Genomic DNA, 25,592 nt, shown 5'->3' with positions numbered 1-25,592 from the left:
AAATGAAAGTGAAATGCAATCTACAAAGCTAATTGAATCAAATTAAAGTCAAACACATTAAAACAAAGATTTTTGAATCAAATGAAGTCAAACACATTTAATCAAAGCTATTTGAATCAAATGAAAGTCCAATAGATTCAAACAAAGCTAATTGAATCAAATGTAAGTCAAACACATTTAAATAAAGCTTTTGAATCAAATTAAGGTCAAATGCATTCAACAATGCTAATTGAATCAAATGAAAGTCAAACACATTCAAATAAGGCTTTTGAATCAAATTAAAGTCAAATGCATTCTTCAATGCTAACTGAATCAAATGAAAGTCAAACACATTCTAACAAAGCTATTTATATCAAATGAAAGTGAAATGCAATCTACAAAGCTAATTGAATCAAATGAAAGTCAAACAAATTCAAAAAAAGCTTTTTTACTCAAATGAAAGTCCAGTAGATTCAAACAAAGCTTTTTGAATCAAATGAAAGTCAAATACATTCTACAAAGCTAATTGAATCAAATGATAGTCAGACACATTCGAACAAAGATTTTTGAATCAAATGAAAGTCAAATGCACTCAACAAAGCTAATTGAATCAAATGAAAGTCAAACACATTCAAATAAAGCTTTTGAATCAAATTAAAGTCAAAAGCATTCAACAATGCTAGTTGAACCAAATGAAAGTCAAAAACATTCAAACAAAGCTTTTTGAATCAAATGAAAGTGGAACACATTCAAACAAAGCTATTTAAATCAAATGAAAGTGAAATGCAATCTACAAAGCTAATTGAATCAAATTAAAGTCAAACACATTAAAACAAATATTTTTGAATCAAATGAAGTCAAAAACATTTAATCAAAGCTAATTGAATCAAATGAAAGTTAAACACATTCAAATAAGGCTTTTGAATCAAATTAAAGTCAAATACATTCAACAATTCTAATTGAATCAAATGAAAGTCAAACACATTCGAATAAGGCTTTTGAATCAAATTAAAGTCAAATGCATTCAACAATGTTAATTGAATCAAATGAATGTCAAACACTTTCAAATTAGGCTTTTTAAATCAAAGGAATGTGAAATGCAAACTACAAAGCTAATTGAATCAAATGAAAGTCAAACACATTCAAATAAGGCTTTTGAATAAAATTAAAGGCAAATGCATTCAACAATGCTAACTCAATAAAATGAAAGTCAAACACATTCAAACAAAGCTATTTAAATATCAAATGAAAGTGAAATGCAATCTACAAAGCTAATTGAATCAAATGAAAGTCAAACACATTCAAAAAAAGCTTTTTAACTCAAATGAAAGTCCAGTAGATTCAAACAAAGCTTTTTGAATCAAATGAAAGTCAAATACATTCTACAAAGCTAATTGAATCAAATGATAGTAAGACACATTCGAACAATGATTTTTGAATCAAATGAACGTCAAATGTACTCTTCAAAGCTAATTGTATAAAATAAAAGTCAAACACAATCAAATAAGGCTTTTGAATCAAATTAAAGTCAAATGCATTCAACAATTCTAATGAATCAATTGAATGTCAAACACATTCAAACAAACCTTTTTGAATCAAATGAAATTCAAACACATTCAAACAAAGCTAATTAAATCTAATGAAAGTGAAATGCAATATTCAAAGCTAATTAAATCAAATGAAAGTCAAACACTTTCTAACAATGAAGTTTCAATCAAATGAGAGTCAATCAAATTTAAACAAAGCTATTTGAATCAATTCAATGTCTAATGCATTCTACAAAGGTAATAGAATCAAATGAAAGTCAAACATATTTAAACAAAAATTTTTGAATCAAATGAAAGTCAAATGCATTCAACAAAGCTTATTGAATCAAATGAAAGTCAAACACATTTAAATAAAGCTTTTGAATAAAATAAGAGTTAAATGCATTTAACAATGCCAATTGAATCAAATGAAAGTCAAACACTTTTAAACAAAGCTTGTTGAATCAAATGAAAATCAAACACATTCAAACTAAAGATATTCAAATCAAATGAAAGTGAAATGTAATCTAAAAAGCTAATTGAATCAAATGAAAGTCAAACACATTCAATACAAAAATACTTGAAACAAATGAAAGACAAACACATTTAAACAAAGCTATTTGAATCAAATGAAAATCAAATGCATTCAACAAAGCTAATTGAATCAAATGATAGTCTAACTCATTCGAACAAAGATTTTTAAATTAAATGAAAGTAAAATGCACTCTTCAAAGCTAATTGAATCAAATGAAGGTTAAACACATTCAAATAAAGCTTTTTGAATACAATAAAGTCAAATGCATTCAACAAAGCTAATTAAATGAAATGAAAGTCAAAACAAAGCTAATTAACTGAAAAGAATGTCAAACACATTCAAACATAGATTTTTGAATCAAATGAAAGTCAAACACATTCACACTAAGCTATTTAAATCAAATGAAAGTGAAATGCAATCTACAAAGCTAATTGAATAAAATGAAAGTCAAACACATTCAAACAAAGCTTTTTAACTCAAATGAAAGTCCAATAGATTCAAACAAAGCTTTTTGAATCAAATGAAAGTCAAATACATTCTACAAAGAAAGTTGAATCAAATGATAGTCACACACATTCAAACAAATATTTTTGAATAAAATGAAAGTCAAATGCACTTTTCAAAGCTAATTAAATCAAATGAAAGTCAAACACATTCAAATAAGGCGTTTATATCAAATTCAAGTCAAATGCATTCAACAATTCTAATTGAATCAAATGAATGTCAAACACATTCAAACAAAGCTTTTTGAATCAAAAGAAAGTCAAACACATTCAAACAAAGATAATTAAATATAGTGAAAGTGAAATGCAATATTCAAAGCTAATTGAATCAAATGAAAGTCAAACAAATTAAAACAAAGATTTTTGAATCAAATGAAAGTCAAACACATTTAAACAAAGCTATTTGAATCAAATGAAAGTCAAATGCATTCAACAAAGCTAATTAAATCAAATGAAAGTCAAACATATTTAAATAAAGCTTTTGAATCAAATTAAGGTCAAATGCCTTCAACAATGCTAATTGAATCAAATGAAAGTCAAACACATTCAAATAAGGCTTTTGAATCAAATTAAAGTCAAATGCATTCAGCAATGCTAATTGAATCAAATGAATGTGAAACACATTCAAACAAAGCTATTTAAATCTAATGAAAGTGAAATGCAATCTACAAAGCTAATTGAACCAATTGAAAGTCAAACACATTCACAAAAAGCTTTTTAACTCAAATGAAAGTCCAGTAGATTCAAACAAAGCTTTTTGAATCAAATGAAAGTCAAATACATTCTACAAAGCTAATTGAATCAATTGATAGTAAGACACATTCGAACAAAGATTTTTGAATCAAATGAACGTCAAATGTACTCTTCAAAGCTAATTAAATCAAATGAAAGTCAAACACATTCAAGTAAGGCTTTTGAATCAAATTAAAGTCAAATGCATTCAACAATTCTAATTGAATCAAATGAATGTGAAACACATTTAATCAAAGCTATTTGAATCAAATGAAAGTCAAATGCATTCAACAAAGTTAACTGAATCAAATGAAAGTCAAACACATTTAAATAAAGCTTTTGAATCAAATTAAGTTCAAATGCCTTCAACAATGCTAATTGAATCAAATGAAAGTCAAACACATTCAAATAAGGCTTTTGAATCAAATTAAAGTCAAATGCATTCAGCAATGCTAATAGAATCAAATGAATGTCAAACTCATTCAAACAAAGCTATTTAAATCAAATGAAAGTGTAATGCAATCTATAAAGCTAATTGAATCAAATGAAAGTCAAACACATTTAAACAAAGCTATTTGAATCAAATGAAAGTCAAATGCATTCAACAAAGTTAATTGAATCAAATGAAAGTCAAACACATTTAAATAAAGCTTTTGAATCAAATTAAGTTCAAATGCCTTCAACAATGCTAATTGAATCAAATGAAAGTCAAACACATTCAAATAAGGCTTTTGAATCAAATTAAAGTCAAATGCATTCAGCAATGCTAATAGAATCAACTGAATGTCAAACACATTCAAACAAAGCTATTTAAATCAAATGAAAGTGTAATGCAATCTACAAAGCTAATTGAATCAAATGAAAGTCAAACACATTCAAAAAAAGCTTTTTAACTCAAATGAAAGTCCAGTAGATTCAAACAAAGCTTTTTAAATCAAATGAAAGTCAAATACATTCTACAAAGCTAATTGAATCAAATGATAGTCAGACACATTCGAACAAAGATTTTTGAATCAAATGAAAGTCAAATGCACTCTTCAAAGCTAGTTGAATCAACTGAAAGTCAAACACATTCAAATAAAGCTTTTGAATTAAATTAAAGTCAAATGCATTCAACAATTCTAATTGAATCAAATAAATGTCAAATACATTCAAACAAAGTTTTTTGAATCAAATGAAAGTCAAACACATTGAAACAAAGCCAAATAAATCTAGTGAAAGTGAAATGCAATATTCAAAGCTAATTGAATCAAATGAAAGTCCCCATATTCAAACAAAGATTTTTAAATCAAATGAGAGTCAAACAAATTTAAACAAAGCTATTTGAATCAAATCAAAGTCTAATGCATTCCACAAAGGTAATTGAATCAAATGAAAGTCAAACATATTTAAACAGATTTTTGAATCAAATGAAAGTCAAATGCATTCAACAAAGCTAATTGAATCAAATAAAAGTCAAATGCATTCAACAATGCTAATTGAATCAAATGACAGTCAAACACATTTAAACAAAGCTATTTGAATAAAATGAAAGTCAAATGCATTCAACAAAGCTAATTAAATCAAATGAAAGTCAAACACATTTAAATAAAGGTTTTGAATCAAATTAAGGTTAAATGCATTCAACAATGTTAATTGAATCAAATGAAAGTCAAACACTTTCAAATTAAGTTTTTTAAATCATATGAATGTGAAATGCAAACTACAAAGCTAATTAAATCAAATGAAGGTCAAAGACATTCAAATAAAGATTTTTAATCAAATTAAAGTCAAATGCATTCAACAATGATAATTGAATCAAATGAAAGTTAAACACTTTCAAACAATGCTGTTTGAATACAATAAAATCAAATTCATTCAACAAAGCTAATTGAATGAAATGAAAGTTAAACACATTCAAACATAGCTTTTTGAATCAAATGAAAGTCAAACACATTCAAACAAAGCTATATAAATCAAATGAAAGTGAAATGCAATCTACAAAGCAAATTGAATCAAATGAAAGTCACACACATTCAAACAAAGATTTTAGAATCAAATGAAAGTAAAATGCACTCTTCAAAGCTAATTGAATCAAATGAAAGTCAAACACATTCAAATAAGGCTTTTAAATCAAATTAAAGTCAAATGCATTCAACAATTCTAATTGAATCAAATGAATGTCAAAAACATTCAAACAAAGCTTTTTGAATCAAATGAAAGTCAAACACATTCAAACAAAGATAATTAAAACTAGTGAATGTGAAATGCAATATTCAAAGCTAATTGAATCAAATGAAAGTCAAACACATTCAAAAAAAGATTTTTAAATCAAATGAGAGTCAAAGAAATTTAAATAAACCTATTTGAATCAAATCAAAGTCTAATGCATTCTACACAGGTAATTGAATCAAATGAAAGTCAAACATATTTAAACAAAGATTTTTGAATCAAATGAAAGTCAAATGCATTTAACAAAGCATATTGAATCAAATGAAAGTCAAACACATTCAAATAAAGCTTTAGAATCAAATAAAAGTCAAATGCATTCAACAATGCTAATTGAATCAAATGAAATTCAAACACATTCAAATAAGGCTTTTGAATCAAATTAAAGTCAAATGCATTCAACAATGCTAATTGAATCAAATGAAAGTCAAACACGTTTAAATAAAGCTTTTGAATCAAATTAAGGTCAAATGAATTAAACAATGCTAATTGAATCAAATGAAAGTTAAACACATTCAAATAAGGCTTTTAAATCAAATTAAAAGTCAAATGCATTCAACAATGCTAATTAAATCAAATGAATATCAAACACATTCAAACAAAGCTATTTAAATCAAATGAATGTGAAATGCAATCTACAAAGCTAATTGAATCAAATGAAAATCAAACACATTCAAAAAAAGCTTTTTAACTCAAATGAAAGTCCAATAGATCCAAGAAAAGCTTTTTTAATCAAATGAAAGTCAAATACAATCTACAAAGCTAATTGAATCAAATGATAGTCAAACACATTCAAACAAAGATTTTTGAATCAAATGAAAGTCAAATGCACTCTTCAAAGCTAATTAAATCAAATGAAAGTCAAACACATTCAAATAAGGCTTTTAAATCAAATTAAAGTCAAATGCATACAACAATTCTTATTGAATCAAATGAATGTCAAACACGTTTAAATAAAGCTTTTGAATCAAATTAAGGTCAAATGAATTAAACAATGCTAATTGAATCAAATGAAAGTTAAACATATTCAAATAAGGCTTTTTAATCAAATTAAAAGTCAAATGCATTCAACAATGCTAATTAAATCAAATGAATATCAAACACATTCAAACAAAGCTATTTAAATCAAATGAATGTGAAATGCAATCTACAAAGCTAATTGAATCAAATGAAAATCAAACACATTCAAAAAAAGCTTTTTAACTCAAATGAAAGTCTAATAGATCCAAACAAAGCTTTTTTAATCAAATGAAAGTCAAATACAATCTACAAAGCTAATTGAATCAAATGATAGTCAAACACATTCAAACAAAGATTTTTGAATCAAATGAAAGTCAAATGCACTCTTCAAGGCTAATTGAATCAAATGAAAGTCAAACACATTCAAATAAGGCTTTTAAATCAAATTAAAGTCAAATGCATACAACAATTCTTATTGAATCAAATGAATGTCAAAACAATGCTTTTTGAATCAATTGAAAGTCAAACACATTCAAACAAAGATAATTAAATCTAGTGAAAGTGAAATGCAATATTCAAAGCTAATTGAATCAAATAAAAGTCAAACACATTCAAAAAAAGATTTTTAAATCAAATGAGAGTCAAACAAATTTAAATAAATCTATTTGAATCAAATCAAAGTCTAATGCCTTCTACAAAGGTAATTGAATCAAATAAAAGTCAAACATATTTAAACAAAGATTTTTGAATAAAATGAAAGTCAAATGCATTCGACAAAGCTTATTGAATCAAATGAAAGTCAAACACATTTAAATAAAGCTTTTGAATCAAATTAAGGTCAAATGCTTTCAACAATGTTAATTGAATCAAATGAAAGTCAAACACTTTCAAATTAAGTTTTTTAAATCATATGAATGTGAAATGCAAACTACAAAACTAATTGAATCAAATGAATGTCAAAGACATTCAAATAAAGATTTTTAATCAAATTAAAGTCAAATGCATTCAACAATGATAATTGAATCAAATGAAAGTCAAACACTTTCAAACAAAGCTTTTTGAATACAATAAAATCAAATTCATTCAACAAAGCTAATTGAATGAAATGAAAGTTAAACACATTCAAACATAGCTTTTTGAATCAAATGAGAGTCAAACACATTCAAACATAGCTATATAAATCAAAAGAAAGTAAAATGCAATCTACAAAGCTAATTGAATCAAATGAAAGTCACACACATTCAAACAAAGCATTTTTACTCAAATGAATATCAAACACAATCAAAACAAGCTTTTTAAATCAAATGAAGTGAAATGCATTTTACAAAGCTAATTGAATCAAATGATAGTCAGACACATTCGAACAAAGATTTTTGAATTAAATGAAATTCAAATGCACTCAACAAAGCTAATTGAATCAAATGAAAGTCAAACACATTCAAATAAAGCTTTTGAATCAAATTAAAGTCAAATACATTCAACAATGCTAATTGAATCAAATGAAGGTCAAACACATTCAAACAAAGCTTTTTAAATCAAATGAAAGTCAAACACATTCAAACAAAGATTTTTAAATCAAATGAGAGCCAAACAAATTTAAACAAAGCTATTTCAATCAAATCAAAGTCTAATGCATTCTACAAAGGTAATTGAATCAAATGAAAGTGAAACATATTTAAACAAAGATTTTTGAATCAAATGAAAGTCAAATGCATTCAACAAAGCTTATTGAATCAAATGAAAGAAAAACACATTCAAATAAAGCTTTTGAATCAAATAAAAGTCAAATGCATTCAACAATGCTAATTGAATCAAATGAAAGTCAAACACATTCAAACAAAGATTTTTGAATCAAATAAGAGTAAAACACATTTCAACAAAGCTATTTGAATCGAATGAAAATCAAATGCATTCAACAAAGCTAATTAAATCAAATGAAAGTCAAACACATTCAAATAAAGCTTTTGAATCAAATTAAGGTCAAATATATTCAACAATGCTAATTGAATCAAATTTAAGTCAAACACATGAAAACAAAGATTTTTGAATCAAATAAGAGTCAAACACATTTAAACAAAGCTATTTGAATCGAATGAAAGTCAAATGCATTTAACAAAGCTAATTAAATCAAATGAAAGTCAAACACATTCAAATAAAGCTTTTGAATCAAATAAAGGTCAAATCAATTCAACAATGCTAATTGAATCAAATGAAAGTCAAACACTTTGAAATTAGCTTTTTAAATCAAATAAATGTGAAATGCAAACTAGAAAGCTAATTGAATCAAATGAAAGTCAAACACATTCAAATAAAGATTTGTAATCAAATTAAAGTCAAATGCATTCAACAAAGCTAATTGAATCAAATGAAAGTCAAACACTTTCAAACAAAGCTTTTTGAATACGATAAAATCAAATGCATTCAACAAAACTAATTGAATGATATGAAAGTTAAACACATTCAAACATAGCTTTTTGAATCAAATAAAAGTCAAACCACATTCAAACAAAGCTATATAAATCAAATGAAGGTTAAATGCAATCTACAAAGATAATTGAATCAAATGAAAGTAACACACATTCAAACAAAGCATTTTTACTCAAATGAAAATCAAACACATTCAAACAAAGCTTTTTGAATCAAATAAAGTCAAATGAATTCTACAAAGCTAATTGAATCAAATGATAGTCAGACACATTCGAACAAAGATTTTTGAATCAAATGAAAGTCAAATGCACTCAACAAAGGTAATTGAATCAAATAAAAGTAAAAAACATTCAAAAAAAGCTTTTTGAATCAAATGAAAGTCAAACACATTCAAACAAAGCTATTTAAATCAAATGAAAGTGAAATGCAATCTACAAAGCTAATTGAATCAAATAAAAGTCAAACACATGAAAACAAAGATTTTTGAATCAAATGAAAATCAAACACATTTAAACAAAGCTATTTGAATCAAATGAAAGTCAAATGCATTCAACAAAGCTAATTAAATCAAATGAAAGTCAAACACATTTAAATAAAGGTTTTGAATCAAATTAAGGTTAAATGCATTCAACAATGTTAATTGAATCAAATGAAAGTCAAACACTTTCAAATTAAGTTTTTTAAATCATATGAATGTGAAATGCAAACTACAAAGCTAATTGAATCAAATGAATGTCAAAGACATTCAAATAAAGATTTTTAATCAAATTAAAGTCAAATGCATTCAACAATGATAATTGAATCAAATGAAAGTCAAACACTTTCAAACAAAGCTGTTTGAATACAATAAAATTAAATTCATTCAACAAAGCTAATTGAATGAAATGAAAGTTAAACACATTCAAACATAGCTTTTTGAATCAAATGAAAGTCAAACACATTCAAACAAAGCTATATAAATCAAATGAAAGTGAAATGCAATCTACAAAGCTAATTAAATCAAATGAAAGTCACACACATTCAAACAAAGATTTTAGAATCAAATGAAAGTAAAATGCACTCTTCAAAGCTAATTGAATCAAATGAAAGTCAAACACATTCAAATAAGGCTTTTAAATCAAATTAAAGTCAAATGCATTCAACAATTCTAATTGAATCAAATGAATGTCAAAAACATTCAAAAAAAACTTTTTGAATCAAATGAAAGTCAAACACATTCAAACAAAGATAATTAAATCTAGTGAAAGTGAAATGCAATATTCAAAGCTAATTGAATCAAATGAAAGTCAAAGACATTCAAAAAAAGATTTTTAAATCAAATGAGAGTCAAAGAAATTTAAATAAACCTATTTGAATCAAATCAAAGTCTAATGCATTCTACACAGGTAATTGAATCAAATGAAAGTCAAACACATTCAAACAAAGCATATTGAATCAAATGAAAGTCAAACACATTCAAATAAAGCTTTAGAATCAAATAAAAGTCAAATGCATTCAACAATGCTAATTGAATCAAATGAAATTCAAACACATTCAAATAAGGCTTTTGAATCAAATTAAAGTCAAATACATTCAAACATGCTAATTGAATCAAATGAAAGTCAAACACATTCAAACAAAGCTTTTTAAATCAAATGAAAGTCAAACACATTCAAACAAAGATTTTTAAATCAAATGAGAGTCAAACAAATTTAAACAAAGCTATTTCAATCAAATCAAAGTCTAATGCATTCTACAAAGGTAATTAAATAAAATGAAAGTGAAACATATTTAAACAAAGATTTTTGAATCAAATGAAAGTCAAATGCATTCAACAAAGCTTATTGAATCAAATGAAAGAAAAACACATTCAAATAAAGCTTTTGAATCAAATAAAAGTCAAATGCATTCAACAATGCTAATTGAATCAAATGAAAGTCAAACACATTCAAACAAAGATTTTTGAATCAAATAAGAGTAAAACACATTTCAACAAAGCTATTTGAATCGAATGAAAATCAAATGCATTCAACAAAGCTAATTAAATCAAATGAAAGTCAAACACATTCAAATAAAGCTTTTGAATCAAATTAAGGTCAAATGCATTCAACAATGCTAATTGAATCAAATTTAAGTCAAACACATGAAAACAAAGATTTTTGAATCAAATAAGAGTCAAACACATTTAAACAAAGCTATTTGAATCGAATGAAAGTCAAATTCATTCAACAAAGCTAATTAAATCAAATGAAAGTCAAACACATTCAAATAAAGCTTTTGAATCAAATAAAGGTCAAATCCATTCAACAATGCTAATTGAATCAAATGAAAGTCAAACACTTTGAAATTAGCTTTTTAAATCAAATAAATGTGAAATGCAAACTAGGAAGCTAATTGAATCAAATGAAAGTCAAACACATTCAAATAAAGATTTGTAATCAAATGAAAGTCAAATGCATTCAACAATGATAATTGAATCAAATGAAAGTCAAACACTTTCAAACAAAGCTGTTTGAATACAATAAAATCAAATTCATTCAACAAAGCTAATTGAATGAAATGAAAGTTAAACACATTCAAACATAGCTTTTTGAATCAAATGAAAGTCAAACAAAGTCAAACAAAGCTATATAAATCAAATGAAAGTGAAATGCAATCCACAAAGCTAATTGAATCAAATGAAAGTCACACACATTCAAACAAAGATTTTAGAATCAAATGAAAGTAAAATGCACTCTTGAAAGCTAATTGAATCAAATGAAAGTCAAACACATTCAAATAAGGCTTTTAAATCAAATTAAAGTCAAATGCATTCAAAAATTCTAATTGAATCAAATGAATGTCAAAAACATTCAAACAAAGCTTTTTGAATCAAATGAAAGTCAAACACATTCAAACAAAGATAATTAAATCTAGTGAAAGTGAAATGCAATATTCAAAGCTACTTGAATCAAATGAAAGTCAAACACATTCAAAAAAAGATTTTTAAATCAAATGAGAGTCAAAGAAATTTAAATAAACCTATTTGAATCAAATCAAAGTCTAATGCATTCTACAAAGGTAATTGAATCAAATGAAAGTCAAACATATTTAAACAAAGATTTTTGAATCAAATGAAAGTCAAATGCATTTAACAAAGCATATTGAATCAAATGAAAGTCAAACACATTCAAATAAAGCTTTAGAATCAAATAAAAGTCAAATGCATTCAACAATGCTAATTGAATCAAATGAAAGTCAAACACATTCAAATAAGGCTTTTGAATCAAATTAAAGTCAAATGCATTCAACAATGCTAATTGAATTAAATGAAAGTCAAACACGTTTAAATAAAGCTTTTGAATCAAATTAAGGTCAAATGAATTAAACAATGCTAATTGAATCAAATGAAAGTTAAACACATTCAAATAAGGTTTTTAATCAAATTAAAAGTCAAATGCATTCAACAATGCTAATTAAATCAAATGAATATCCAACACATTCAAACAAAGCTATTTAAATCAAATGAACGTGAAAAACAATCTACAAAGCTAATTGAATCAAATGAAAATCAAACACATTCAAAAAAAGCTTTTTAACTCAAATGAAAGTCCAATAGATTCAAACAAAGCTTTTTTAATCAAATGAAAGTCAAATACAATCTACAAAGCTAATTGAATCAAATGATAGTCAAACACATTCGAACAAAGATTTTTTAATCAAATGAAAGTCAAATGCACTCTTCAACGCTAATTGAATCAAATGAAAGTCAAACACATTCAAATAAGGCTTTTAAATCAAATTAAAGTCAAATGCATACAACAATTCTTAATGAATCAAATGAATGTCAAAACAATGCTTTTTGAATCAAATGAAAGTCAAACATATTAAAACAAAGATAATTAAATCTAGTGAAAGTGAAATGCAATATTCAAAGCTAATTGAATCAAATAAAAGTCAAACACATTCAAAAAAAGATTTTTAAATCAAATGAGAGTCAAACAAATTTAAATAAATCTATTTGAATCAAATCAAAGTCTAATGCCTTCTACAAAGGTAATTGAATAAAATGAAAGTCAAACATATTTAAACAAAGATTTTTGAATAAAATGAAAGTCAAATGCATTCGACAAAGCTTATTGAATCAAATGAAAGTCAAACACATTTAAATAAAGCTTTTGAATCAAATTAAGGTCAAATGCTTTCAACAATGTTAATTGAATCAAATGAAAGTCAAACACTTTCAAATTAAGTTTTTTAAATCATATGAATGTGAAATGCAAACTACAAAGCTAATTGAATCAAATGAAAGTAGAAGACATTCAAATAAAAATTTTATTCAAATTAAAGTAAAATGCATTCAACAATGATAATTGAATCAAATAAAAGTCAAACATTTTCAAACAAAGCTTTTTGAATACAATAAAATCAAATTCATTCAACAAAGCTAATTGAATGAAATGAAAGTTAAACACATTCAAACATAGTTTTTTGAATCAAATGAGAGTCAAACACATTCAAACAAAGCTATATAAATCAAAAGAAAGTAAAATGCAATCTACAAAGATAATTGAATCAAATGAAAGTCACACACATTCAAACAAAGCATTTTTACTCAAATGAATATCAAACACAATCAAAACAAGCTTTTTAAATCAAATGAAGTGAAATGCATTTTACAAAGCTAATTGATCCAAATGATAGTCAGACACATTCGAACAAAGATTTTAGAATTAAATGAAAGTCAAATGCACTCAACAAAGCTAATTGAATCAAATGAAAGTCAAACACATTCAAATAAAGCTTTTGAATCAAATTAAAGTCAAATACATTCAACAATGCTAATTGAATCAAATGAAAGTCAAACACATTCAAACAAAGCTTTTTAAATCAAATGAAAGTCAAACACATTCAAACAAAGATTTTTAAATAAAATGAGAGTCAAACAAATTTAAACAAAGCTATTTCAATCAAATCAAAGTCTAATGCATTATACAAAGGTAATTGAATCAAATGAAAGTGAAACATATTTAAACAAAGATTTTTGAATCAAATGAAAGTCAAATGCATTCAACAAAGCTTATTGAATCAAATGAAAGAAAAACACATTCAAATAAAGCTTTTGAATCAAATAAAAGTCAAATGCATTCAACAATGCTAATTGAATCAAATGAAAGTCAAACACATTCAAACAAAGATTTTTGAATCAAATAAGAGTAAAACACATTTCAACAAAGCTATTTGAATCGAATGAAAATCAAATGCATTCAACAAAACTAATTAAATCAAATGAAAGTCAAACACATTCAAATAAAGCTTTTGAATCAAATTAAGGTCAAATGCATTCAACAATGCTAATTGAATCAAATTTAAGTCAAACACATGAAAACAAAGGTTTTTGAATCAAATGAAAATCAAACACATTTAAACAAAGCTATTTGAATCAAATGAAAGTCAAATGCATTCAACAAAGTTAATTGAATCAAATGAAAGTCAAACACATTCAAATAAAGCTTTTGAATCAAATTAAGGTCAAATGCATTCAACAATGTTAATTGAATCAAATGAAAGTCAAACACTTTCAAAATAAGGTTTTTAAATCATATGAATGTGAAATGCAAACTACAAAGCTAATTGAATCAAATGAATGTCAAAGACATTCAAATAAAGATTTTTAATCAAATTAAAGTCAAATGCATTCAACAATGCTAATTGAATCAAATTTAAGTCAAACACATGAAAACAAAGATTTTTGAATCAAATAAGAGTCAAACACATTTAAACAAAGCTATTTGAATCGAATGAAAGTCAAATGCATTCAACAAAGCTAATTAAATCAAATGAAAGTCAAACACATTCAAATAAAGCTTTTGAATCAAATAAAGGTCAAATCCATTCAACAATGCTAATTGAATCAAATGAAAGTCAAACACTTTGAAATTAGCTTTTTAAATCAAATAAATGTGAAATGCAAACTAGGAAGCTAATTGAATCAAATGACAGTCAAACACATTCAAATAAAGATTTGTAATCAAATTAAAGTCAAATGCATTCAACAATGATAATTGAATCAAATGAAAGTCAAACACTTTCAAACAAAGCTGTTTGAATACAATAAAATCAAATTCATTCAACAAAGCTAATTGAATGAAATGAAAGTTAAACACATTCAAACATAGCTTTTTGAATCAAATGAAAGTCAAACACATTCAAACAAAGCTATATATATCAAATGAAAGTGAAATGCAATCTACAAAGCTAATTGAATCAAATGAAAGTCACACACATTCAAACAAAGATTTTTGAATCAAATAAAAGTCAAATGCACTCTTCAAAGCTAATTGAAACAAATGAAAGTCAAACACATTCAAATAAGGCTTTTAAATCAAATTAAAGTCAAATGTATTCAACAATTCTAATTGAATCAAATGAATGTCAAAAGCATTCAAACAATGCTTTTTGAATAAAATGAAAGTCAAACACATTCAAACAAAGATAATGAAATCTAGTGAAAGTGAAATGCAATATTCAAAGCCAATTGAATCAAATAAATGTCAAACACATTCAAAAAAAGATTTTTAAATCAAATGAGAGTCAAACAAATTTAAATAAAGCTATTTGAATCAAATCAAAGTCTAATGCATTCTACAAAGGTAATTGAATTAAATGAAAGTCAAACATATTTAAACAAAGATTTTTGAATCAAATGAAAGTCAAATGCATTCGACAAAGCTTATTGAATCAAATGAAAGTAAAACACATTTAAATAAAGCTTTTGAATCAAATTAAGATCAAATGCTTTCAACAATGTTAATTGAATCAAATGAAAGTCAAACACTTTCAAATTAAGTTTTTTAAATCATATGAATGTGAAATGCAAACTACAAAGCTAATTGAATCAAATGAAAGTCAAAGACATTCAAATAAAGATTTTTAATCAAATTAAAGTAAAATGCATTCAACAATGATAATTGAATCAAATGAAAGTCAAACACTTTCAAACAAAGCTTTTTGAATACAATAAAATCAAATTCATTCAACAAAGCTAATTGAATGAAATAAAAGTTAAACACATTCAAACATTGCTTTTTGAATCAAATGAAAGTCAAACACATTCAAACAAAGCTATATAAATCAAATGAAAGTAAAATGCAATCTACAAAGCTAATTGAATCAAATGAAAGTCACACACATTCAAACAAAGCATTTTTACTCAAATGAAAATCAAACACATTCAAAACAAGCTTTTTAAATCAAATGAAGTGAAATGCATTCTACAAAGCTAATTGAATCAAATGATATTCATACACATTCGAACAAAGATTTTTGAATTAAATGAAAGTCAAATGCACTCAACAAAGCTAATTGAATCAAATGAAAGTCAAACACATTCAAATAAAGCTTTTAAATCAAATTAAAGTCAAATACATTCAACAATGCTAATTGAATCAAATGAAAGTCAAACACATTCAAACAAAGCTTTTTGAATCAAATGAAAGTAAAAAACATTCAAACAAAGATTTTTAAATCAAATGAGAGTCAAACAAATTTAGAGAAAGCTATTTGAATCAAATCAAAGTCTAATGCATTCTACTAAGGTAATTGAATCAAATGAAAGTCAAACATATTTAAACAAAGATTTTTGAATCAAATGAAAGTCAAATGCATTCAACAAAGCTTATTGAATCAAATGAAAGAAAAACACATTCAAAAAAAGCTTTTGAATCAAATAAAACTCAAATGCATTCAACAATGCTAATTGAATTAAATGAAAGTCAAACACATTCAAACAAAGATTTTTGAATCAAAAAAGAGTCAAACACATTTCAACAAAGCTATTTGAATCGAATGAAAGTCAAATGCATTCAACAAAGCTAATTAAATTTAATGAAAGTCAAACACATTCAAATAAAGCTTTTGAATCAAATTAAGGTCAAATGCATTCAACAATGCTAATTGAATCAAATGAAAGTCAAACAGATGAAAACAAAGATTTTTGAATCAAATGAAAATCAAACACATTTAAACAAAGCTATTTGAATCAAATGAAAGTCAAATGCATTCAACAAAGCTAATTGAATCAAATGAAACTCAAACACATTCAAATAAAGCTTTTGAATCAAATTAAGGTCTAATGCATTCAACAATGCTAATTGAATCAAATGAAAGTTTAACACTTTCAAATTAAGCTTTTTAAATCATATGAATGTGAAATGCAAACTACAAAGCTAATTGAATCAAATGAAAGTCAAACACATTCAAATAATGATTTTTAATCAAATTAAAGTCAAATGCATTCAACAAAGCTAATTGAATCAAATGAAAGTCAAACACTTTCAAACAAAGCTTTTTGATACAATAAAATCAAATGCATTCAACAAAGCTAATTGAATGAAATGAAAGTTAAACACATTCAACAATAGCTTTTTGAATCAAATGAAAGTCAAACACATTCAAACAAAGCTATATAAATCAAAAGTGAAATGCAGTCTACAAAGCTAATTGAATCAAATGAAAGTCACACACATTCAAACAAAGATTTTTGAATCAAATGAAAGTCAAATGCACTCTTCAAAGCTAATTGAATCAAATGAAAGGCAAACACATTCAAATAAGGCTTTTAATTCAAATTAAAGTCAAATGCATTCAACAATGCTAATTGAATCAAATGAATGTCAAACACATTCAAACAAAGCTATTTAAATCAAATGAAAGTGAAATGCAATCTACAAAGCTAATTGAATCAAATGAAAATCAAACACATTCAAAAAAAGGTTTCACTACTACATTTTTGATCTATTGCAACCTCCAAATCCGTTGCATTAGGCGTCAAAATTCGTGGCATTAGGCCTAATGCAACGACCATGTATTGTGGCATATGCTGGCGTTGTAGTAGGTCTAATGCAACGGCATATGACACCTAATGCCACGGCTCCACTGATCTGTGGCAATAGACCAATACCTATTGCAACGGCATAACTTATCCGTGGCAATAGAGTACTGACTAATAATTATGATGAAATTGAACCTATTGCAACGGATGAAGCTAATTAATACAATGATAGGATTACGTATAGTATCTACTGCAATGGATTGATCATTGGGGCTTTTTTTTTTTTTTTGGGATGGAATGGTAATATAATATTAATTAGTCGGTACAAATCTAAATATACTAACATAAACAAATTAAAGTATCATTTATATATAATAATTATAATGCAAAATACGTACATTACAAATATTACTCGCCTATTTTTGGTATGACATACTGTTACTAATAATAAACAAAAGTTAGATAATTAATTTGATCGTCCAAAATACAAATTGTCAACATATATATAAGCCAAAATATCCAAATCTTCACAAAACCGGAACTTGAATAAGAGTCGCCAACATATATGCACCATTCGTTAGATGGCTAGTCACTATACTTCCGCTCCATTTGACTCCCCATGCACCTACACGTAAAATTGAAAAAAATAAAAGAAATATAATTAAACTAAATTATAAATTATAATAGACCAAGGCCACAATCAACATAGCTCAGATTATGGTTGTTTAAAAGATGGCAGCAAAGAAAATTTTTTTTTACACAGAAAGGAAAATATTATTAATTTATAGTGGCAGTAGCCACATTAATTACCAAAAGATAAGCATTCCAAGTCTGAAAAACAAAATAGCACCCCGGAATATAACAAAGTACTAACTAAATAACCAACAAGAAATAGAACTAAGTAGTAGTCAAAGGTATTCTGGAATCAAAAGCACCAGATCCATGCACTGTAGGTGAACTAATTAAGTTGCCACCATTATTTTATACCAAGAATTTCCTTATCATTCTTCTCCCATAAAAAAAAAAAAAGAAAAAAAAATCAAAACGGTGCAGAAAATTAATGCCCCCGTACATTGCTTAAATTTTTTTTATACTGCACCTGATTATGACCAAAAACAATAACAGGGACAACCAAGCTAACCCACCCCCCCCCCCCCCAAATAGCCTATGTTTAAGACTCTGAGGAACAATGTCCATGAAAACGAGTCTAGTGCCTCTCCATTAGCACAGCACAAGGACACACATAAGGAGTCATGTGTATTGAATAGACAACATGCAGAATGAGAATATTCTATTACTACCCAGATGTAATAATATATACATTTACATTAAAGTATCAGGAATATCTGCTAATGTTAAATTTACAATTTTGTAATGTAGGATGAGCACAATAGAAATACCTAGAATTGCCCCTGTAATATTTTACTCTATCGCTTCCTTTATATATTGGTAAAACAATATTAATTGTCATTAATGACAATGAGTGTATGAAGCTTAAAAAACTGTAGAATCCTTCAAATGCCATATATTTTTTTTTTTATTATAGACCTATTGAGTTATTGTAGTTTATGTCTACACATGGTGGGGAAAAAAATGAGTATCTTCTGTCCACCCACTAGAATTTCCTTAATTTCCTATAAAAAAAACCAAACAGGATGAACCAGAAATTAGTTCTTATTCTCCATGAATGTATTTTTTGAGTTTTACACCTGTCTCTTTTAACATGATTAGTCCAAATTCCAGAGTTGTCACTTGTGTCCTGTAATTTTTTTCTTTCATCTTTCCCCATACTCTTTCCTTCACACTTACTTTGTATATTATAGTGGTTTGGAAAAGATGCAAGCAAACTGAATCCAGGTGCTTTAACATACAATTACCTGAGGCGATGAGCGCCAAAGCGATCTGCAAAATGCTGTAATTCTGATATCGTTACAGGATTGAAACCAGCAGCAGAAGCACGGGAGCAAGCTGTAGTCAAGTCTTCCTTAACTGCTGCAAGCCGCACATCAATGGCTCTCAGTAGCTCCTTCCTGAGAAATCAGAAAGAACAAAATCATTACATTAAATAAAGGGAGGAGGAGAAAGCAAGACCCTTCCTTTCCATAGCATCATCTTCAAGCATGAAAGACCTAGTAACCTCTAGCAATTACCCAACTTATACATCCTATCATACCAGTGTTTGCAGTCAGATCAAGAAGCCTGAAATGAAATTATAATACAACATTTTCCACTATCCATTTTTCTATCACCTAAGAAAGCAGGTTCTTAGAAAGAGCGAAAACTCAAATGTGTTGATCAAGAAGGCTATGTAATTTCACAGAGATTGTACTCAACATCCACAGAAAGAAGCAAACCAAATAGAAATTTTACTTTGTGGCATCGGATGCCGTAGAAGCTCCAGTTCCATCCCCACCTGGTACATCAAAAAATCCAGTTATTAGAGAAATTTGCCAATCATATTTCAAAAAGGTGGAAATAGGAAAAAGTTGAGGGTTAGGAATTGGATATAAAAGGAGCAGAAGTAAATAACCTGAAGAACTAGCTATCAAGTTTGTATGCTCCTTTCCAACTCCCACTCATAAAAAAATCCTTCTAAACCGAAAAATCCCGTGCCACTACTTCCTATGGGATGTCATTAGTAGTCAAGGTGTTCTCAAAGACCGAGGTAATAAAAGTCAAATAATGTATGATGAACTAAAAGTCTAAAACTATTTATATCAGACATATGAATAGCCAGTATTCTATAAAGTTCACAAGAAGAAAAAATATTTTACTAGCCATTCTTCATAAATATTCTGAACAAATTTTATCACAAAAAAATTATATGATGAGGAAACAAAAACCTCTAGTCTTATTTTAATATAACAAGAACAAAATGGATGAAAGAAACAACAAATCAAAGCACAATGCTATCTGTTGACTAGCTAATCATTTAATCCTAGTTATCAATTTGAGCAAACTGATAATATGGTAAGAATAAGCAAATATTGTAGTAACATGTGGACAGAACAATACAACATAGTATAGACTATATACAACCACTATCATATATTATAATATAACAAAAGTGAACCTGTTTGAATTGGCATATCTGGACTTACTGCAGGCATCCTCAAATTGCGATTGCCAATAAAACTGAGAATAAGAAGCAAATATATTTAGCAGAAAAGATGATTTTAAATCACCTCAATAATAAAGGATAAATTTAAGACATGAGAAAGAGAGGAGAAAATTGATGACCTTCTTGGATTGGTGAATTTTGAGAAAGATCCATTGAGAGGAACATCTCCTGTTAACTGGTTGAATGACAAATCACTATAAGAAAGTTATATACCTCTTGTAACTAATCCTACTAAAATTTTGTGACTTAGTGTATTGTTTTATAGTAATGAAAGAGAAAATCAACACTCACAGGGTATTCAAGCTTGATATGGCAGTCAATGACCGGGGTGTTTCGCCTGACAAACTGTTGTTATTTAACTGCCTATCATTGTAGAACATTCATACCACAGAGTGTTATTCGACGTTACTAAAAAAAAGGCAAGAAAAGAACATTTCAACAATTAAAAGACATTTCTAAAGAAAGATATAAACAAAATGCCAAGTAGAAGCACAAGGCTAATATGAGAAAATATGAGAATGAATATAAAAGGAAAACCAGAACAAACAAGGCTAATGTGAAAAAAATACAAAAGAATTGACAGCACATTTTAATGCCCACCACTAGGTGGCTAGGTGAGTTGTCGTGCAAACACTGGTGGTTCTGTTTTTTGGTTGTTCTGTATACTACATTACAGTAGCTTTCAGCTTACCTAAATTTGAAGGCAGGGTTGCTATACTAATGACAATAGTACTCCCTCGGTTCGAAAATAATAGTGATGTACACTATGTTGGCTGTTTAGAAATTAGAATTTTAGGGTAGGTTGTGTCGCACTTCCTTAAATTAGGAATAAATTATGCATGTTTTTACTAACGTAATATTTACAAAAACTGACAACTAATTGAGGATGGGAATGAGACAACTAGTCGACGACTATTTTCATGGGTATGCTAGTGAAATCATGGCAAGTTCTTAGTATGAGGCTGGGTAATTACTACAGTAACATAATTATTTTTGGGCAGAAGTAGTAGCTTAGAAATGAAAGTTTGCCAGGTAGTTTTGTATAACCTGATGTGCTTATGTTAGACTTCAGATGCCATAATCTCTGGCAAAAAAGTTGTAGAACTTTGCTGTCATGTTTATCTTGTCATACTTTGAAGACCATCTTATTTGCAGTGGGAAAGAAACTCCCTTCTTTAGTAGAATCTGTTACTTTCTGTGGCGTCCAAACATATCATCTTCTTTACAAAGAAGAATGCCTTATTGTTCACTCATTTCTTATCCTAACAGTTACTCAAACTTCAAACGTATGTCAGACAATTGATTCTGCTTCTTGTATAGAGTTAACTTATTTCTTGGTTTCTAATTCTCAATCATCTAAGTACATCTAGTCAAATGTTTTTCTATGTTCCCAAAACTGAATCATGTACTAGATGTCTACGTCGTGTTTGTCTAACAAGGTACGCATTGAACAAGGGATGTATCTATCAAATAGTCCTTCATGAACTAAACTACATCTAGCTTTTGATTAAGGAAAGGAGGGTATGATAGACTCCTAATTTCAATGATTAAATCTCAGAATAATTTGTTTTTAGCTTCTTTCACCTTCTATCAAATTAATAATCTTACACTTGGCCCACGACTTATCAGTTGGTTAACAGATTGAGTTGTATACACATGCAATTATGAAAAAACAAATTTCGGCCACCAATTATCAAAAATAAATAGTTAGAAACTTGGATCACTAAAGTTTTACCCCATGAACCAAATCAGCCACCCCAAATAAATATATCTTCTTATCCATTTATATGAAATTCCCCCCAAAAAACCCCATTAGACTACTCAAATAAAATATTCAGTACTTCTAGGTTTAATTTCAAAAATAAAAAAATAAAAATCTCAATTTTTCTAAACGAAACCCATTAGCCGTTTAATTCCAAGAGTTACCAAAGCATAAACTTCATCTTCCATGGCATCAAATACAAATTCCCAAACACAAAAGCAAAAACTTCAAATTTAATTCTCAAAAACGAAAATTCGTTGTTTACCTTGAAGAGAATTTCGAGCAATTAGCTCAAGGAAGGGACATGCAACAATGTACCGCTTGACTGCCGCCACCACCTCCTATCTGCCGCTATCAGCCACCACCTTCGTCTTTTTCCTCTTCGAATTTTTGACTGATTTTTTTTCGTGATTTTCTGAGAATAGGTACAGTAAATTTCTGGAGTTGAATGTGAGATGATGGGGAAAATGGAGAATTGGGGGAAATTGAGAAAATGGAGTCTGAGAATGAGTGGAGAACGAAAATGGGTGAGAAAATTGGGGTAAACATACATCACGTGTGTCTGTTCAAAATTTTAGTGAAAAAATTAGAGGGAACAATAATGCGCGCTTTATCTAAGCTAAAATTTTCATTTGATACAATACCACCGTTGCAATAGCTTTTATTTTTGTTAAAATATCTAGGCTATTGCAACGGTTCTTTAAAGCCGTGGCAATAGCCTACTCTATTGCAACGGCAATAAAAACACCGTTGCAATAGGCTATCTATTGCCACGACATTTGGATAGGGCGTTGCAATAGCTTATTTTGGGGCGTTGTATTTGATCGAAAATGTAGTAGTGTTTTTAACTCAAATGAAAGTCTAATAGATTCAAACAAAGCTTTTTGAATCAAATGAAAGTCAAATACATTCTACAAAGCTAATTGAATCAAATGATAGTCAAACACATTCGAACAAAGATTTTTGAATCAAATGAAAGTCAAATGCACTCTTCAAAGCTAATTGAATCAAATGAAAGTCAAACACATTTAAATAAGGCTTTTAAATCAAATTAAAGTTAAATGCATTCAACAATTCTAATTGAATCAAATGAATGTCAAAAACATTCAAACAAAGCTTTTTGAATCAAATGAAAGTCAAAACACATTCAAACAAAGATAATTAAATCTAGTGAAAGTGAAATGCAATATTCAAAGCTAATTGAATCAAATGAAAGTCAAACACATTCAAAAAATGATTTTTAAATCAAATGAGAGTCAAACAAATTTAAATAAAGCTATTTGAATCAAATCAAAGTCTAATGCAATCTACAAAGGTAATTGAATCAAATGAAAGTCAAACATATTTAAACAAAGATTTTTGAATCAAATGAAAGTCAAATGCATTCAACAAAGTTCATTAAATCAAATGAAAGTCAAACACATTCAAATAAAGCTTTTGAATCAAATTAAGGTCAAATGCATTCAACATTTTTAATTGAATCAAATGAAAGTTAAACACATTTAAACAAAGCTATTTGAATTCAATGAAAGTCAAATGCATTCAACAAAGCTAATTGAATAAAATGAAAGTCAAACACATTTAAATAAAGCTTTTGAATCAAATTAAGGTCAAATGCATTCAACAACGCTAATTGAATCAAATGAAAGTCAAACACATTCAAATAAGGCTTTTGAATCAATTTAAAGTCAAATGCATTCAACAGTGCTAATTGAATCAAATGAATGTCAAACACATTCAAACAAAGCTATTTAAATCAAATGAAAGTGAAATGCAATCTACCAAGCTAATTGAATCAAATGCAAGTCAAACACATTCAAAAAAAGCTTTTTAACTTAGATGAAAGTCCAATAGATTCAAACAAAGCTTTTTGAATCAAATGAAAGTCAAATACATTCTACAAAGCTAATTGAATCAAATGATAGTCACACACATTCGAACAAAGTTTTTTGAATCAAATGAAAGTCAAATGCACTCTTCAAAGCTAATTGAATCAAATGAAAGTCAAACACATTCAAATAAGGCGTTTAAATCAAATTAAAGTCAAATGCATTCAACAATTCTAATTGAATCAAATGAATGTCAAACACATTCAAACAAAGCTTTTTGAATCAAATGAAAGTCAAACACATTTAAACAAAGATAATTAAATCTAGTGAAAGTGAAATGCAATATTCAAAGCTAATTGAATCAAATGAAAGTCAAACACATTCAAAAAAAGATTTTTAAATCAAAAGAGAGTCAAACAAATTTAAACAAAGCTATTTGAATCAAATTAAGGTCAAATGCATTCGACAAAGGTAATTAAATCAAATGAAAGTCAAACACATTTAAACAAAGCTATTTGAATTAAATGAAAGTGAAATGCATTCAACAAAGCAAATTGAATCAAATGAAATTCAAACACATTTAAATAAAGCTATTGAATCAAATTAAGGTCAAATGCCTTTAACAATGCAAATTGAATCAAATGAAAGTCATACACATTCAAATAAGACTTTTGAATCAAATTAAAGTTAAATGCATTCAATAATGCTAATTGAATCAAATGAAAATCTAACACGTTTAAATAAAGCTTTTGAATCAAATTAAGGTCAAATGAATTCAACAATGCTAATTGAATCAAATGAAAGTAAAACAAATTCAAATAAGGCTTTTGAATCAAATTAAAGTCAAATGCATTCAACAATGCTAATTGAATCAAATGAATGTCAAACACATTCAAACAAAGCTATTTAAATCAAATGAAAGTGAAATCCAATCTACAAAGCTAATTAAATCAAATGAAAGTCAAACACATTCAAAAAAAGCTTTTTAACTCAAATGAAAGTCTAATAGATTCAAATAAAGCTTTTTTAATCAAATGAAAGTCAAATACATTATACAAAACTAATGGAATCAAATGATAGTCAGACACTTTCGAACAAAGATTTTTGATTCAAATGAAAGTCAAATGCACTAGTCAAAGCTAATTGAATCAAATGAAAGTCAAACACATTCAAACAAAGCTTTTTGAATCAAATGAAAGTTAAACACATTCAAACAAAG

General features: G+C 27.2%; 1 protein-coding gene across 1 annotated transcript; it reads right to left on the bottom strand.

Annotated features, from left to right (window-relative positions):
- Positions 1 to 17,948: 17,948 nt before the first annotated feature.
- Positions 17,949 to 21,323, bottom strand: LOC110694924 (BRASSINOSTEROID INSENSITIVE 1-associated receptor kinase 1-like). Its single transcript, XM_021872121.1, has 6 exons — positions 21,074 to 21,323; positions 20,902 to 20,976; positions 20,735 to 20,796; positions 20,032 to 20,074; positions 19,539 to 19,691; positions 17,949 to 18,286 (listed from the first exon to the last, which is right to left on the bottom strand). Exons 1-6 carry the CDS (start codon positions 21,160 to 21,162, stop codon positions 18,247 to 18,249), a joined length of 462 nt encoding a protein of 153 aa, XP_021727813.1. The 5' UTR covers positions 21,163 to 21,323; the 3' UTR covers positions 17,949 to 18,246.
- Between the last annotated feature and the right edge of the window lie 4,269 nt (positions 21,324 to 25,592).

This window comes from Chenopodium quinoa, unplaced genomic scaffold (genome assembly GCF_001683475.1).
Source record: "Chenopodium quinoa cultivar QQ74 unplaced genomic scaffold, ASM168347v1, whole genome shotgun sequence".
NCBI lineage: Eukaryota > Viridiplantae > Streptophyta > Magnoliopsida > Caryophyllales > Amaranthaceae > Chenopodium > Chenopodium quinoa.
The sequence above is the reverse complement of the archived record's forward strand: the minus strand, read 5'-3'. Positions and strand labels throughout refer to the sequence as shown.

What these genes read in the sequence shown, in the direction of transcription:
- LOC110694924 (XM_021872121.1), bottom strand. Translation starts at nt 21,162, where the DNA reads ATGTTCTACAATGATAGGCAGTTAAATAACAACAGTTTGTCAGGCGAA. An exon ending in ATATCAAGCTTGAATACCCT is followed by an intron (nt 20,977 to 21,073) that starts GTGAGTGTTGAT and finishes ACTTTCTTATAG; the next exon opens with TGATTTGTCATTCAACCAGT. An exon ending in AGATATGCCAATTCAAACAG is followed by an intron (nt 20,075 to 20,734) that starts GTTCACTTTTGT and finishes TTGATGTACCAG; the next exon opens with GTGGGGATGGAACTGGAGCT.